Here is a 17,446-nt window from a genome sequence, read left to right as displayed (position 1 = left end):
CACAAATGCCAAATATTTTCTAGGTACAGCTGCTGCTGCAGTGTGAATTCCAGTGGTGGGAATTAACTAAGCACATTAATTTAGATACTGCACAACTTTGAGGTACTGTAAATAACCCAATTTATGTTTTAGCCCTAGAAAAGAGATAGCCCAGTTAAACAATATTTTAGTTGCTTTTATTACGTATTTGCCTGTTTAAGCACATATTGTCTTATTTCCTGTTTGGTATAGAAGGGCTTTTATTTTGAATATGTACAGGAAGTTCCTGCAGTAACGGCAAAATGAAGGCACTTTGAGTGAAAGGTTTGCTGTAGTAGCAGCCCCCGAAGAGGCACAAGGTTAATATCTGTTAAAATACTGTGATATTCAGAGGTTGTTTGTGTCTTGAATTAATTTTGAACTGTAATAAGTCTTTCTAACCGTTTGTTTATTTAAGTTAGTGTTAGCTTAATGTGCACTAGGTTGTAATATTCTAAAAACGTATGGAAAGGTGACTGACATGCTAGTTGTTGTTTTGTGTTCTGTAACCAGCTCTTACCGTGGTTTTTGAGATTTGTAATAAATCTGAAATCATCAGTCAAGTGTCAGACCATCTTTCGGTGGGATTTGCTATATATACTTTACTTGAGTATTTCCATTTTCTACTAAACCTTTGGTTCCCAACCTTTTTGGCTTGCGACCCCTTACAAAGAAGCTGTGTGGAGTTGTGGCCTCTTCATGTTTCAGAAGTCTGAGTTGTTAGCAGTTTCACCAAAAAAAGATTCACCTCTGAAGTTCTCAGGTGGTTTCATTTAAATTAGTTTTCAAGGCCCAAAAATTAAATTATCCACAATTTCATAACAAACAAAGATAAAAGAAAAGGCCTTAAAATAGTCCTCAAAACAGTTTTTTTTACTTTCCTACCCCATTAATCTCACAAGCTCCCAGATTTATCTCATGACCCTTAAGAGAGCTCTAACCTTGAGGCTGGTAACTATTTTCTGATATTTTCTAAAAAATTCTTTAGAAAATAATTAGCAGATAAATCAATAATGGAAATAATTTTTACGTGCAGTAATCCACACAGGAATGTTAAAGCAGTTGTTCATTATGTAAAGGTAAAAGAAAAATCACTGGCTTTCACAGAAAGTCCCACACACAGGTACATTTTACATATCCTTTATTATAACATAATAAGAACATACAGAAAAATAGGTTTGGTCCATGAAAAAGTCTGCAGATTCAAATAATACTACAGTCCCCCCAGTGTTGTGTTTTATACCCCAGAGGTACCCACCGCTCGTTTCAAATCATGTAGCCGCCCCAAACCCACATTAGTGTATTCTTGGAATTCGTTAATGAAATGCACACACGCAAAAATTCAGCCAGGACACTCATCGTTACCTTCCACAAGGGAAACAACCATTAAACTGAAAGAGGCGTCAGGTCTTCAGCCAGTGTGCGAGGAAGCTACGACTCTTTAAATCTGCTCGGCCACGTGTGCGACTGAGCTTGTTCAAGTGTTTATGGCTTCTCTGCACGTACTTAAAATACACAAAACTAAAAGCAGAAGATTTAACTTTTCCCAGCTTGCAGGCGACATGGATGCTGAGTACATCTTGTCTTGCAGAGCAGTGGATCGTCAAACTGCCTCTGTCTTTATGTTGTGGAGAGCTAAATCACTGTGCTCCAACAGCGAGGTCCGGTTAATAATATAAATACAGGTTCAACTATCTGAGCATAGACAAAGAGTTAAGAAAAACATCTGCCAGGATAAGAGATACAATTTTACTTCACATCCATCTTCAGTTTTTTTCTGCTCAGTATTTACAAAACTATATAGACTAGAGGTACTCATACTAGCTACTTCCTTGATAATCTGTACTAGCTAACAAGACAAGTACTGATATAATACATATTTTAAAACAAGGATCATTGATAATAACAAAAAAAAAGAAAACTTCATACTAAATGCCACTCTTAACAAAAGATGTATATTCTGTCATGACTGAGCTTTTAAACGTCTTCTTGTACAACAGACTCTGGCACAAACTGTCAAAACAAACTAATGAGAACTTAAGACAAAGTGACACATGGACAGCCAATGTGCAGCAAAGTAGCCTGATTGATTACAAACACAATCACAATCAATATCTAACGGAATGGGCAAGCATCTGGGGGCCGGGTTAGGAGTGTAAAATGTAAATTTACTTTCCAAAAGGGGGAACAAAGAGCCAAGGCAGAATCAACACATTCCAGCTGATTTAAGATATTTTTAGATTCAGGGACGAAACACATTAAAAAAGTTGCCAGGCACAATCTGCCCTTTGCTTTTCATTTGTGTACAATCTGTACTTTTGTGTGGGCACAAAATGAGAGGAATGCTTCCAGGTAAGGCATGCAAGGGAAAATACATTGTGCTCAAGGAGCTCTGGTGTGAGGAAAACAAAACAAAATGCAAAAAAGTGGAAGTAGCAACCAAACTGTTGAGCTGTAGGGTGAAGATGAAAAAGGACATCCTATATGACGGTAAAGCCATCTAGTATCTATGTCTCTCTAAGTTTGTCTGAAAACTCGAAGAGGAATTTATTTTGCCCACACACACAGACACGTCAGTCATCTCCGACAGCAGGTCTCCTTGTTTGCCGGCTGTGGATAAATTGTTTTAGGTGTTCCTGATGCCGAGCGCCTGCTCCAGCTCCTGCCGCCTCTGCTGGACCTGAGAGATGTTTTCACAGATTTAATCACCAGGAGACAATGCTATGATAAAAAGGTCAACAACGGGTGTGATAAAAACAACAAGACTAAGGGTCTACAGCCATGCTAGCAGCTCTGTGAGACTGTACTTGTGCTAACCTCAGCATGCTAACATGCTCACAATGACAATGCTACCATGTTGATGTAAAGAAGATATGATTCATTGTTTCAGTAATTTTTCCAGCAGAAACACCACAAATGGTTTGGTATGCGATAGTAAATGGAATATCTTGGGGTTTTAGACTGTTGGTTGGAAACAATAAGCAATTACATATTATATGTATGTATGTATATATATATATATATATATATATATATATATATATATACACACACACACACACACACACACACACACACACACAAAACAATAGATCAAATGAGAAAATAATCAGCAGATTAATCAACTATAAAAATAATTGTTGATTACATCCCCAGAAGTGACTGATAGGAAATACTTGCAGTTCTTGCTATTTCATTTGAAAACACAACCGATGTCGTAAACATTTTGATTCAGTCAAACAGTTTTTTTATCAAAGATTTAGCAATCAGAGAAATTTCAATGACAATGACAATCGGTAGATTAATCGACAACAAAAGACCACGAATGTCTCAAACAAGAGAAAAAGTCAGGGGATCACTAAAGTCAACAGGATTTATCCTCTGGGGAACATGAATGTCTGTACAAAATTTCATGGCAATTCATTGAATAGTTCTTGAGATAATTAAGTTTGGATCAAAGCGGTTGAGCTGAGCTGCTAGCATGGCTAAAAATAAAGAAGCTAAAATATAGGAGGAAGAACAGATTACCTTTGAGTAGAAGTAGCGACAGACTGCCTCCTGAGCCCAGGGCTGGTAGTAAAACTCTGCTCTTCGCTCTTCTTCTGGGTTTCCTACCACATCTGTCATGGTCTGTAAACAGAGAAAGATGCAGTTAGACACACCTCGACTGGTCCTACAGCTGAGAAATTACACAGCACCGATCCTGTAAGGATAAATAACATCTATCAAAGCACCTGAATCTAACCGCAGCTATGACAAACATATTGTCACAAGGACTTTCATTTTTTTTTTTTTTTTTTGATGAGGTTGACTGGGTTGTTGCTGTGGAAGCAGACTGCGAGCTTCAGACTGAATTGGTTCAATTTCACAGGGATTCGGCTGAACAAACGCTGCAGGTGGGCGACAGCTGGTCAGCAGTTAGAGTCGAACACGCACTCAAACATGTTATTAAATGTTTCACACTCTATTTTGACTCTGTTCTCCTCTGCTACACCTGAGTGAGCAGCATGAGCCTTGTGTTTTCAGAGAGCATGATGAAGGGACTCTGGCATTGAAATGCCAGAGGGTATGTTAATGCATGTCAGGTTGCTCTCAATCGTTTAACAGAGAGCATTTCCAACTAAGATGCTCTTTTTTATCCATCATCTATTGGTGATGATCAGTGCTTTCCAGGTGGTCCAAATACCTAAAGAATATGCATTTGAATGGGTTTTCAACAGGTTGTCAAGTTTATTTTATGTAAATAACCCAAATCATAAATCTGCCTAAAAGTGTGTGCATCACATGACATCCTTCACCCTTCTATTCAAATAAAGAAAAACTTGATATTGCTCTTATCCATGATGGATTTCTGTCTGAACAGCTGCTTAACATTTACACAAAATGACAGAACATTTATTCTTCTGACTGACTGACACCCCAACTACACATCTGTCCCTGAAATAATACTTGATTGAAATGTTCCGTCTTATTTAAACGCACAGAAAACAAAACATTTAGGGATTCACTGTACTTTGACAATAGCTCTGATACTGTGAAGTGGATTGTTTTGTTTTTAAAACAGAAGCAACATGGTACCTGCGGTGATACTGGACCACAGATAAAAGTGCGTTAAGTTCCTAGTAGACTCAGTGCTGACGGACTGACTCACCTTGAGGTCTCTGCACTGGGACTGCAGCCAGTCGTTGATAAAGCCCTGAGGATCTCTGGCAAAACTCAGCATGAACTCTCTCTGGGTCTTCAGCTGATTAATGGTTTCAATGGTTTCATGGATCTGAGAGGAATTAACACAGAAAAGAGAAGGGTCATTGATTTAAAATAATTAATATGGTATTAACTAAATGTGATTAATCAGATGGAATATCACGGACAGAGAGAAAGTGAGAACAGGTGTTTCCTTAATGACCATTTTCCATCAAGTGTTCTTTACATCAGTGATTCCAAAACAATTTTTATTTCATGGCACCCCAAGATGAGCATGAGTACGAGCAGTTTGATGTCCATTTACAGCGACAAATCATCTTCTGCTGTGTACCTGGTGTTTGCGTTACTACAGCAACCTACAATTGTGTACTGCTCATCAGTCTTAGCGGCAGAATAATTTCCTGTATTTTACAGAGTTTTAGTATCGTGATTTTGATGTTAATTGCTTCAGTTTTGATGCTTTATTCTATGGTTGCATTGTCTCATGCCACAGGGATACTGCAGGGCATCACGTCTTTGGTAAAAGGGTTAGACAGAGGTTAAACACAGGTACTGTATATAAGACGGGTATAACAGGAATGTCTGTCCTGTCCCTGGTTTACATGGATCTGATGATCAATTGGGTGTCAAAAGACAATAAACATACAGAGAAAAACTAAGACAGACTATGCTACAAACTATTTGTGATATCAGGCCGGCAGGAACTGGGTGTATATCAGTAATCGTCACCAAACCCAAAACAAAGAAACAAAATGAATGGCGCCTGTAAACTATAAACAAGCTCTCTCCATTTACACTGTTGACTTGTCTCAGAACAAAGGCCACACAGGAGGACGTCTTTCAGGGGAATGGCTCTGTCCTTTATCAATGTGATTACAGCCATCCCAGCCAAGATAATGGCTGCTAGCAGGAGGTCAAGAAGACCTGACTTGACCTCAAAACAGGCTAGAAAAAAGGCAAAAATTTGGGAGAGCAGATGTGTGTGAAATTGCCCACAGCAGGCTCACAAAATGGGAACCAAATCTATAGGGCGGCTCAATGGAGCAGGGGTTCAATGAAAGAAACTGTCCATTCACACTACATTTAAGTTGAGTGTGCCTTTACACAACATATGGAAGTTGTCAAAGAATTAAGTGCCATTTCAAACTCCTTTACGAAAAGGAGTGCGTGTGACATTTGCTGGAGTGCAAGTTGTTCTACAGTCGGGAGGAATTTAGCAATTTAATAGATCAAAAACCCACAAAAAGCACAGAAATACTGCGGGAAACCGGAAACTCAACTCCCTTTCATTACACAGGCGAGGAATGCGTCTCTCTGGGTGGCTTTTGGGCTGTACCTTGTTGTCCAGTCCTGCTATTTCCTGCTGACTGGCTGTGGAGAGCAGGAAGGAGTTCATCTGGGTCTTCAGCGTGTCATCCACCTCCACGTCAATGTCATAGCAAGCGGTCTTCTTTTGGTCATTAGGGTCCACACTGTAAAAGAATACAGTTTAGTTTTAGTAGTATGTGGATATATTGTAACTTCTTATGTTGGGTAAAACTAATTGAAGATGCCACATAGGGGAGCTTATACATCATTGATATGAGGTTACCTGATCACATGGTTGATGATGATGGGTTCTGGGGGCATCAGGAGTGCATGCAAGCGCTGCGGGATCTCAGAGAACTTCATTCGCTGAGTCTCAAAGATCTGCAAAATGAAACCAACACACTTACTGTAGCAAGTACAATTTGGACTCAACATCAGGTGGCTGAATAAAATCAAAGAATAGCCAAAGATTTAGCTAAACATGTGCACACTTTTAGAGCTATAGAAGGCTCTTTGGACTAAAGCTTCGGCCAAATGTTAACCTGCCAATTGTGGAGAGAGTTTTGGAAAAATTGTACGAGTTACTTTGCTTATTTGTGTATTTTACAACACACACTAATTTACATCAATATAATGTAAATGTGTCAGATTTAGCCAAAAGGCTAATTTTCATCTGCAGTCTCTGGGCAGGTTTATGCTCCCAGTAAGTGACGGTGCCCTGAATGTTTTTGTATGCTTATTTGTTTTGAAGAAATACAGTATATTCTACATACATTTATTTACTAATCACTAATAATTTAGAAACAACATCATGTTTTCATTCCACAGTTCAGCCTCTAATGTGTCGGTTATTCTTTAAACTATTGTTTATTTTATAGGGACAAGTACATAGCAATGAACCAATGCCACCTCTGTGCCAACATCTGCTATAATCCACTCAGTCGTCTTCCATTTTTTGTCCTCGGGTATGTTGGTCTCTCTGCTATCTGTTGTGACCATTTTTTTGTGTGTGCAAAAATGAGCTTTAAATTCATGGCTCTACTCCATATTTACTAGATTCCTAATCGTTGTTTTGATAACAGGAAACTGTAAGCTAACCAGCAAATTTATTTCATACATTATCTTTCCACAATCCTTTGTTTATCTTGGCACGGGAGAAATAAATCCACTGGGTAACTAGTCAGAGCGAGAGTCTCCTTACAAGGACAGAGGGAAGTGTAGAGAGATGGACTGTACAACATTAACCAGAACAATCATTCCAGATTTGTACACCAGTTACAGTTTGTATTCATCAGGTTTAAAAGAGCAAAAAGGCCTCTTTAGGTGTATTTTTAAGTAACAAAACACTATATCACTGTAGGTTAATGTTTATTTTAAGTTGTGTTACGTTACAGGAGGACTCCACTCACCTGCTGCAGGTACTTGTCACAGTTGATGAACTCACGCTCATGAGGGTCTTGGAGTTTGTGGGTCTTAACGTACTGCCACAGGGCCTGAATGATGACAGGTCTGGTCTGGGTGTGGATACCCAGCATACGAGCCAGCCGGGGGTCCAGCTTGAACTGAGGGGGCTGTTTGGTACAAAGAAATAATGACGGAAATGCAAAGCAGATTAAAGCAATCTGTAATTAGATTTTGGGTGTCCTCTCCACTAACAGGGCCTACTGAGAGGCAGTAAACAGGTAAACCCCTGAGAATTTACCTGGTAGTCTAGCATGAGCAGGACGGTGCAGCGAACACCAACATCACCAGGCCTCTTCACCTGGAAACCATCAGTCTCCTGGGTGGTACCAGTCCTGTGCCACTGAAATTACATAAAGGACATTTTAATAACAACTAAGAGTATTTCGATTGTCACTGCAGCAACAAACAATTTCCTAGCATTAAATTAATTTAATTTAATTTAGTTGGCAACTATTTTGACATTTTTTAAGCAAAAATATACAATATTATATAGAAGGGAAAACTGTGCAAATATCTGCAGATGTATGTATTCAGATACATAAAATAAACCTCCATCATACCTCCACAAGGTGATTATCTGGACCATACAGGTCCTTGTCCAACTCAATCACCAGAGACTTAAAGAAAGAGGAGAACTTCCGCTTCTGTTTGGTGGCTTCATACTTGGACACGGCCGTCTGCAAAGCAAATGTTACTGTTATTTGGAAATATGAAGGCAAGCAATCTTGCTTAAAATATCTATATAAAACTGGTGTTGGTAAAACATTAAAACATAAGTTTAAAGATTCTCTATTTCATAGTCTTTGCTCAATGTACTACTGTTTAAGTGTTACGCCATAAATTAATACGGTACCCACAGAAAACATTAATATTTCAGAAACCTAAACCAATATATTGTGAAGAATATCATGAAGCTTACATCTTCCAACAGACGCCCCTCAACACGTAGCTCCCATGATGCAACTGTGCCTTCTCCATCTTCAGCATCTGGCTTTGCGGGGTTGAAAGTGTTGGATATGAAGATCCGCAGCTTTCTCTTTTGCTGGAAACAATCAGTCAAAAGAAACATTAAATTGATGTGTTATCGCTCACTCAACAATAACTTGATATCTGCACTGATAATCAGCGCAGGTGGACACAAATGCTCCTTAAAATCCCACGGGTCACGTTCTGTTTCATTCGATAAAGTCAATTCTTCCTCAAGGAATAGATGAGATAGCTCTGCTGTGGCAGCGTGTAGCTATGTTTAAGATTATATCAATTTAATGGTTTGCTGAATGTGGACATTTAGAGGACACTCAACTTCTATAAAACACCACATATTACCCAGGCATGTTGTCCCCCTTCAATATACTAACATCTCTTTGTCCACTGCTACATGAAAACAGTCTGTAAAACCAACAACCAGTATTTCCTTTTCTATAAAAATGAAAACATAGCAGCATCAGTATCTACTTCAAGAATCCACATGAGTTGAGACCTGGTTCAACAGTAACGTCACAAAAAAAACAACCAACCTTTAAATGGGAACCTGTGTAACTGGATTAACAGGACTTTACAGTTATAGGGTGCATGGAGCCCCCCTAGGGTTCTGAATGGCTTTGAAATTATTTTCATGTCTGAACTACGGCGATAAAGGGAACCAGGAGTGAAAACTTTAATTGAAACATACCTTAATGGGCCTCTTGAGGGCCTCCTGAATGTCCAGCCTCTTGCGCATGATGGTCTGGTCCAGCTTCCTCTCAAAAGCCAGCAGATCCATGTAAGCCTGAGACTCTGGGACCAGTTCCCTGATCTGGGACACAACAAAAGACACTGGTGACCACTGGTGCAACATCCAATGAACAGAAACCGTGCACACTCAGAGGAACACACTGTAGAGTTTTCAATTTGATCGCTTGAAGTGGTCTTCAATAACAATTATAAAATTAAATAAATTAAAATAACACCATTTTACCTACTCTGTCTCAAATATGTGCTGAACATGTGCTAAATAAAATTTGGTAATAACAGGAATAAAACAGCAAGCAGATGGAACTGCTCCAACAACTTCTACACAACAATCAAACATGCTGAGACTGTAGTTTAAGCTACAGTTGCAGTGCATCTTCTACATTTCCTTAAGCTACAAGCAGACGTGATATGAATACACTCAAATATGTAGCTGTGCAGCGTCGAGATATGGAGGTTTCAGAATGCAGTGGTTGCACTGAATACCAAGATTACAGGATTAAAAAAGTATGACAAAAGTCAGCATGACTGAAAGCAGAATATATGTCTCATCCAGTAATGAGTGCATTTTGAGAGCTGGGAGTTTCAATTCTAAGGAAAACACAATTATAAAAAGGAAAACTATAAAATAAAAAGGTCTGGCCATCATGGACCCCAACACACTGGGCATAAGTAAGCCTAAAGTGCCTAAAATGTCAAGTAAGTAATCTCGAGTGCTTGCAGTCAGTGCAGTCTTAATTCTAGTACTTTAAACAGTGCTAAAGACCAACTTTCCTTTGTCTGAAGCCACCTGAATTGAAATTCAAATGGCAAAGCAAATGTAATCTCTACAACACAATCAAGGCCAGAATTAATGGTTTCCCATGGTGTGCTGTGTGATTAATACTCACCCTCTGAGGTAGAATTTTATCAGCCATCTTCTTCTTCTTTGTGCTGTAAAATAAAATTATCAAAACAAGATAAGTTTGAGTGCAAGTCACAGCGGAGCAATACTGCATTAACATAATCATAATGATTCAGTCCCTGGTCTAAAGGGCTAGTGGGATCAGGATCGTACAAGTCCAATAACAAATGTTGTAGTGTAGGATATATTTACTGTAATGTGAGCAGTTAGCCGCATGTTTTCAAATACGAAATCTAATCCTGATGATGATACTATCATTATTGTGCGTATCCATGCATGTGAATACACTGTCCTCTATATGCCTCCAAATGTAGTGCCAATTCAAGTTTTGATTCTCTCGCTTATCAACTTGTACTCCCTCTCCTTCTTTTTAAACTAGCGGGTTAGCCTGTTACTGAAAGATAATCAATGGATAAAAAAACAAAACAAACAAAAGCAGAAGACGTGAAGCTGAAGCCAGAGAGTGAGAGGGAGTGGGTGCCTGCAGGGCTGAAATAGCAAACCCATGGAGACCTCTGATCACAATCAAAAAAACATATTACGTTCTTTACAGAGCGATAGCACATAATCAAAGTTTAGCGTTATCTGTTTGAAGTGAAAAAGCACTGTTTCTGCCGGGGGGGCACTTACTGCTGGTTGCGATTCTGCTGCTGCACCTGCTGAATCTGTTGGGGGGCGGGCCTCTTGCGAGACGGGTCCATCACGCCAGGCATCACAGGGCGAGACACTGGGCTGTTACCGTACCCTGGGGGGCCCATGGCTGGTCCCTGCGGGGTCATACGGCTGGATGGAGGCATGCCTGGTCTCTGCATAGAATATGGGGGAAATTATTTCATAAAACTTCTGGAAAAAGATTTTCTGGACATTAGTTTTTTATTTCACAAGATACTTCATGGCCCTGAAGTCTTGAGAATAGAGATATTTGACCAACTGCATTGACCAGGTTTGTCCAGTCTGTGGACCAACATACCTGACGTGTTTTCTGTTTTAAGTGGTTTAGGTACACGGGCTAGTTTTTGCAAACATAGACTCAGGTTTTCCTCTTTTGCCCCTGTTTCCTGATTAATAAATGATGAATCAAAAAACAATCTGCAGATTAAATAATAATGAAAATACTTGTTGGTTGCATCCCTAAAAATGTATATAATGTCAACACACAATATTCTCCCTGATTGTGAGAAAGAATTCAGCCCTGGCACCACCCCCGTGCACACTCAAATTCCATTTTCTGTAGCTACAATGGCAGATCTAGAGCTGTGGCTGGAACTACAATGCACTGCATCTTAATAAATGATTCACTGCTGTAGCTACATAGAAACTGCAAGCCCTATAGAAAAACGTGATTCAAAAAGAGGAATTCAAGTGCGTATAAAGAAACTGAAACACCCTACAGTGACATCATCGCGCCTCTTAACTAAGGGGTCAGATAATCTAATTACGGCTGCAAATCAGCAAATTAAAGAATTGATAATGTTTGTATTTTATATTTTTATATTTACTTTATGGACCCATGACTTGTGCATCTAAAATGCTAAAAATGCTAAGAGTGCAAAGAATCCTGGTTGTTGTAAAGCAAACTGTATTTACAAGGTCGTGTGGATTTGTGTAATCAAAGCCTTTGAAACAGCTTTTGAGGATAAAAGCAGATCAAGGTCTACTATCCTGTCATCTTTTCAATTTAGTCTATACGGATATTGTCTAATGTGACGGTTTAATAAAATTCAGCAAATGACACACAGATCAGCCCGGAAATGTCAACGTAAATAACATTGCAAAACATTAGCAACACATCTCCTTATGTCCAAATTTTGCGTTAAGACATTTTCTTAATCTGAGATTATAATCAGCAGCACATAAGAGCTCTGTACTGTTTACAGAAAATATAAATCAAATCCACATACATACGCGTCTGCCACGTCCTACGAGAAGTGGTAGCTACAATTTGCATGCCGGCTCCTTCAAACAAGTTAATACAGAACAACCTCCACTTCCAACTCACCAAGCCATGCGCCAAGACCTCAAACAGGCGACTTCGTGTATTTAACTGCATGAGTGCAGGTGAGAACAACGGATAAATGACAAATCACTGATTGCAGCTTTCCCTCCAGCAGTCAGTCTAACAAATGACGGCAAAGCACACCCTCTCCTTAGCCTATGGTGGAGGGTGGAAGGGAAGAAGAGTGATGGACATTGACTTGTCAACAATACAGGCTCGATGAATGCGCTCTGCCTTTTCCACACAACGCAGTGTGGGCAGTAAGCGACTACATGTTCATCATTAAGTGCTCTTTACACTATATAGCACAACCTTGGTTTACCTGAGAACAACTGGAGCTCTGCAGTATTCAGAGTATAAAGTCTCTCTGACTATGTTGTGAAAAGCTGCTTGTGTGAGTGAAAGCAGTCAAGGACACTGGAGAAAAAAAGATGAAACATCCTTTCACTGAACTATGTTTCTGGTTGTCAGTAGCTTAGCAGCAAAAACTACAACTGCAGCGGACCAATGACTTTCTATCAAGATATAGAATACAAAAATACAAATGTGCCATTCTATGACAGTACATTAGGTCAAAATGCATGATCAAATACAAAAAAACCTCACTGAACCGCAGATCACAATATTAAAAAAGTTATAATCTATTAGTATCTACTGACACATCTACAGTGTATTCTTCATATGGATGGAGCATATAGGTAAACATATTTAACGTCACGCATTTGGAAACATTTGGGTTTTACAGTCACAAGAGTACCCATATGAAATAAGTCACTTTATGTTTTAAATAGAACTGAAACTATTAGCTGATCAACAGAAAAGAAAAATCATTGTTTTAGTCATTTCTGTCAATTCCCTAATTCCATCTTCTTAACTATCTGTTTGCAATTTGTGTGTTTTGTGAGAGTCAACTGGATATTTTCAGGTTTTGGACTGTTGGTCTGACAAAACAAGCAATTTGGACACCAGTCACAATATACAGTTTAAAATTAAACATATGTCATTATTCAAAAGTCTTTTACACAAATTTCATCACTCAGTGTCTCAATTTAACCCTGTTACATTTATTTTGGGACTGTCCAATGTTAAGATTTATTTTGGTTTAATAATTCTTACTTGTTCTCCAGTGAATATAAACAAATTATCCTTCTCCACAGAGACTTGGATATTTTGGGACGCTCAGAGGACACTACTATCACATACAATCAGCTTTGAAGATGGGAACGCGACTAGGCAAAAAAATGATTTTTAAAGACTGTAAGTAAACATCTTTGGAAACAACCACCTTGTTTCCAAAGATGATTAGAAGAAGTAGTTTCTGTTACAACATTTGGAATAACTTGAAATGTCTGTTTATATAGGGAAAATCTTGGGCATATCTTCTACAACATCTTGATATATAAAATCCGCCTAAAGCAAAGTAGAAATGTAGAGATGACCCGATTATGTTGTTTTCCCCTCTTTTTTTAATTCTTCCTAGCTAATTTATATTTTTTTTATATATAATATTTTCTATTTTTATATTTATTCACACTACTGGTGCAAATGAATGAACACTGAATACACGTTTTCACGCTAGTTTTTCATCACACCATTGTTGCTTTTGAGTGTTTGAAGTGCAATATTAGGCATGTTGAGCCCACTAACCAAATGCTACACACTTTTCTTATCTCAGTTGGGGGTCTGAGGATAGAGTACATTACATGCAACACAGATAGTTCATTGAGGCAAATTTGTGTCAAGGCTGTATAAATAAAACTGATTGCGAGAGTGAGCTTTAGCTTAATATTTCCAAACTTAAATCACACCAATATTACTGGGAATGACAGACAACACTCCAAGTTTCAGGATGAAGTGACTCTTTAAAGAGATCAGTTATTATAGATAAAGAAGCTTTTGACTAACAACAGGGACTTAAAAGACAACAGTGCTATACAATTTATCCCTGATATAATAGATAATAAATTCTTAATAATTGATTCAACTGTGGCTCCAGCAGCTTAGATGTTCAATTGCAGCTCAAGTCTTGTACAGTGGAAGCTTGAAAAACAAAATTTCTGTAGAATAACCATCTTGGTCCACTTATTTTGTTGTGTAATACCTTTAACAGCCGGGTGACAGTAAGTTTGCCTCTGCAAAGTGGAAAACACCAGCTGGCATGCCACAAACAACAACTACTATACACACATGGGGCAGGCTGGTCCTAGTTTATACCTCTCTTGTAATTACCGTTTTTAACATGTGATAATTTGCACTAATACAAACTGCGGCTTCGTGCACCCTATTCATTCAAAAGTGGACAAGGCATGGTAACGTTTTGTACCCGTTAAGCTAACTTTTTAATTCAACGAAAGCTTCAACTTTCTCAAGTACGACGCTTAACATTAAAGGCTCCCCTCAGCACACTGTTGACAAACTACTCAAAGCCATCTTCACATTATTTTACCAAGCAAACTGAGCGAAACACGGTTAACTGCTAGCGACGTTAGCAGGCTAAGCTAATTGGCTACCGTGACTAACTAGCGAACCTTAATGTTAGCGGGCGGGAGGGTTAGCAAATTCAAACATCACACAAAACTCTGATAGTCACTCAAAGTGACCGGTTAAAACGTTTAACTGACGGGGACGCACTTTTCGGCGGGGCTGCCAGCTACTCTGAGCTGTGGCCCGCACCGGTGATGGTGGTTAACGTTAGCCGCCAGTGACAAAGCAGCGGTAAGAGGCTTTGTTCTAGCGGACTGGCTAACGCGTCAGCAGCAAAGATGGAGTGATATCTCACCGGGTACCCAGGCCCGGGCATCGGGGAGCGGTACATGTGGTTCTGCGCGGCCGACGACGGTACCATCCTTCCAGAAGGAGTCCCGGGGCCCATGCCTGGTCCTGCGCCCGGTACCGGTGGTCCAGGTCCCATTGCTCCACCACCACCTCCAGTTGGTGCCGTCTGAAACCCCCCTCTGGCCGCCATCTCCTCTCTGAATGTCGCCGCCGGTGGAGGCACGGAGCTACCGCGAGAGCGAGAACAGAGTTTTGGGTGGTGTTGATGGCTCCTCAGCGACCCCTGGTGTATGTCGATGGTACTGCAGTAAAACTCTGATTATGATGAGCGTCAAAAAAATAAAATGATTTATAAACTAAAGTAGTTAAAGGACATTTGGAACATTATTCTGAAATATAGCAAGTTACTGAATATAAAGCACAGCATTTGTAATAAATTACATAATCAACTGGATTATAATAATGATAACAAATTAGTGTTAATTAGAGTTAATAAATAACTAACAAATTCAAACATAGTCACCTTACATCATTTTTATTGCTACTTTATAAATATGTATAAGTATGCTTATATGTTTACAGTATGTACAGTGTATCCTGTGTTTTTACTCTGCTATGTGCACTTTATTTGAACATAATCTTTGGCACTTAGGTTTGATGCATGTTTGCAAGTCAAGCAAGTTTTAACATCACTCAAATCAAGACAAAATGTAGGTCAAACACACTACCTCCCAAATATAAAATATGAAAAATATTATTGTAATTACAACATAATAAATTCCACAAGTCTTCAATTTAACAAAATAAAATATGTCACAAAATGAAATATGTAAACACAAAACAAAAATAACTCAATCAAAATATTTCACAAGTAATCACACTTTCCTTAAAAATGAAACTATAGCCAAACTGTAACAAAATCTGTTTTTCTTTTTTCTTTTTTATAATATCACTATGACATGTAAGCCAGTCTGTTCACTGCCTGCTAAACACTTGATTTCTGAATGTACAGCAAACCCAAACCAAACAACCCTGTCTGGGTTTGTCAAGAAGGTTAATTTCCTTTTGTTTGTAATGTCACCCAGTTGGACACTGCAAACTGGATTAAAACCAAACCAAAGAGCACCTGGAGCTCTCACAGAAAAGTGTAGAAGAAGTGCGCACCTCATACTGAATATATGTGGGCTTTTTGTGTTTTTGTAAATTAATTTTAACCTGTGCAATCTTAAAAATGAATGGACAAAAAACATAATAACATGAAAGGAATCTCTCTTCTATTGAATGTTGAAAGGTACTAAACAAACACACAACCAAAACACCTGATAGGAGAAACACTAGTCTTTGAACTAAGTCTTCATAATGGCTAACTTGAATGCCAAGTCACATGTGCTCCCACTGAAATTTAAATCTCGGTCTGAGTTATCACACAAATTACAGGCATTATCATTTGGGAAATTCAAATGAAAACAAATGAAAAACAACTTTCATCACAGCAGGGGTTCATAAATTAGTAACTCTGCTCCCTTCTTGTTTATTAGGTGAATTTAAATCACAACCGCAGCACCTCCTGGACGGTTTTTGAACTGAAACAGTTTTACGAGGCCTTCTTTGAATTCATACCATCATCATTATGTTTAATCTGGAGAAAGGATGTTGAGCCCCTGAAGTGGTTTCTGTATTAATAAGTAAACAACAAGTTAAGAGCAGAATCAAACACTTTCTTGTTTCCAAACTTTGAGGTCATTACATTTCCCCCAGTTAGTATGGAGCTCCAACAGTACAAAACACGGCATCCCATCTGTTAGCATAGCCAATTTGTGTTTGATCAGAGTGTGCTTGTGTGAGTGCATACAAGGGAGGGGGGGGATACATTATGTTTTTATGGAACAAGTTGCACTAAAATCCTCATTCATAGGACAAAAAAGATTGATTTGCTGCATTGTGCTTTAAATCTCCAGAGAGGATTTTACACCCTGAGATGGCAGTTGATTAGGTTTATCCTTTACAGGCCTCCTGACAGCCTGGATATTAAATGAGTAAAGGTTCATACTTTAAACAAATGAAAGGACAAATCAGGCGGACCAAGGTCTAATCTAATACAGCGTCTTTCAGCGCTGAGAAACTTGACTGTGTTGTAATTATTAATCCTCTTAACGAGCAGAATGTAAAGTGGAGCCCAGAGGAGTCGGCCGCAGCCTTATCTATGACAAATGGCTGAGCATCCTAATTGCAGTGAGAGATCTGACAGGATAAATTTACACCAGAAACGTGACTCATCTGACATGCTGGTAGGAGTGAGAGCACGGAGATAAGCTGGAGCGTCAATTCTGCTTCAAGCATTTCTTCATAACCCATTGCTGTACAGTATAGATCCAGCAATGTAAAGTAAAAACCACTGGCTCAAAACTGGCCATGTATTGGGACAATATGTGGGTTAACTTTGGGTAGAAAATCACCCAAGACAATGGGGTTGTTTTTACCCAGTGTTAGGGTCCCTTCATATTACTGTTCAGCAGTGTTGGAAGAAGTATTAGGAAATTATACTT

General features: G+C 39.0%; 1 protein-coding gene across 1 annotated transcript; it reads right to left on the bottom strand.

Moving 5' to 3' along the window:
* Positions 1–1,142: 1,142 nt before the first annotated feature.
* Positions 1,143–15,090, bottom strand: smarcd1 (SWI/SNF related BAF chromatin remodeling complex subunit D1). Its single transcript, XM_070902325.1, has 13 exons — positions 14,905–15,090; positions 10,760–10,935; positions 10,116–10,158; positions 9,167–9,289; positions 8,414–8,536; positions 8,055–8,171; positions 7,733–7,834; positions 7,440–7,601; positions 6,314–6,411; positions 6,059–6,194; positions 4,670–4,792; positions 3,547–3,648; positions 1,143–2,698 (listed from the first exon to the last, which is right to left on the bottom strand). Exons 1-13 carry the CDS (start codon positions 15,088–15,090, stop codon positions 2,645–2,647), a joined length of 1,545 nt encoding a protein of 514 aa, XP_070758426.1. The 3' UTR covers positions 1,143–2,644.
* Between the last annotated feature and the right edge of the window lie 2,356 nt (positions 15,091–17,446).

This window comes from Enoplosus armatus, chromosome 3 (genome assembly GCF_043641665.1).
Source record: "Enoplosus armatus isolate fEnoArm2 chromosome 3, fEnoArm2.hap1, whole genome shotgun sequence".
Taxonomy (NCBI): Eukaryota; Metazoa; Chordata; class Actinopteri; order Centrarchiformes; family Enoplosidae; genus Enoplosus; species Enoplosus armatus.
This window is presented reverse-complemented; position numbering and strand designations above follow the sequence as displayed.

Bases quoted from the DNA above. Each gene is read 5' to 3' on its own strand.
- smarcd1 (XM_070902325.1), bottom strand. From the start codon at position 15,090: ATGGCGGCCAGAGGGGGGTTTCAGACGGCACCAACTGGAGGTGGTGGT. The intron at 7,602-7,732 runs GTAAATTCTCAG...TGTACCAAACAG, and splicing joins TGCTCATGCTAGACTACCAG to CCCCCTCAGTTCAAGCTGGA. The intron at 6,412-7,439 runs GTGAGTGGAGTC...TTCATTTTGCAG, and splicing joins GTGACAAGTACCTGCAGCAG to ATCTTTGAGACTCAGCGAAT.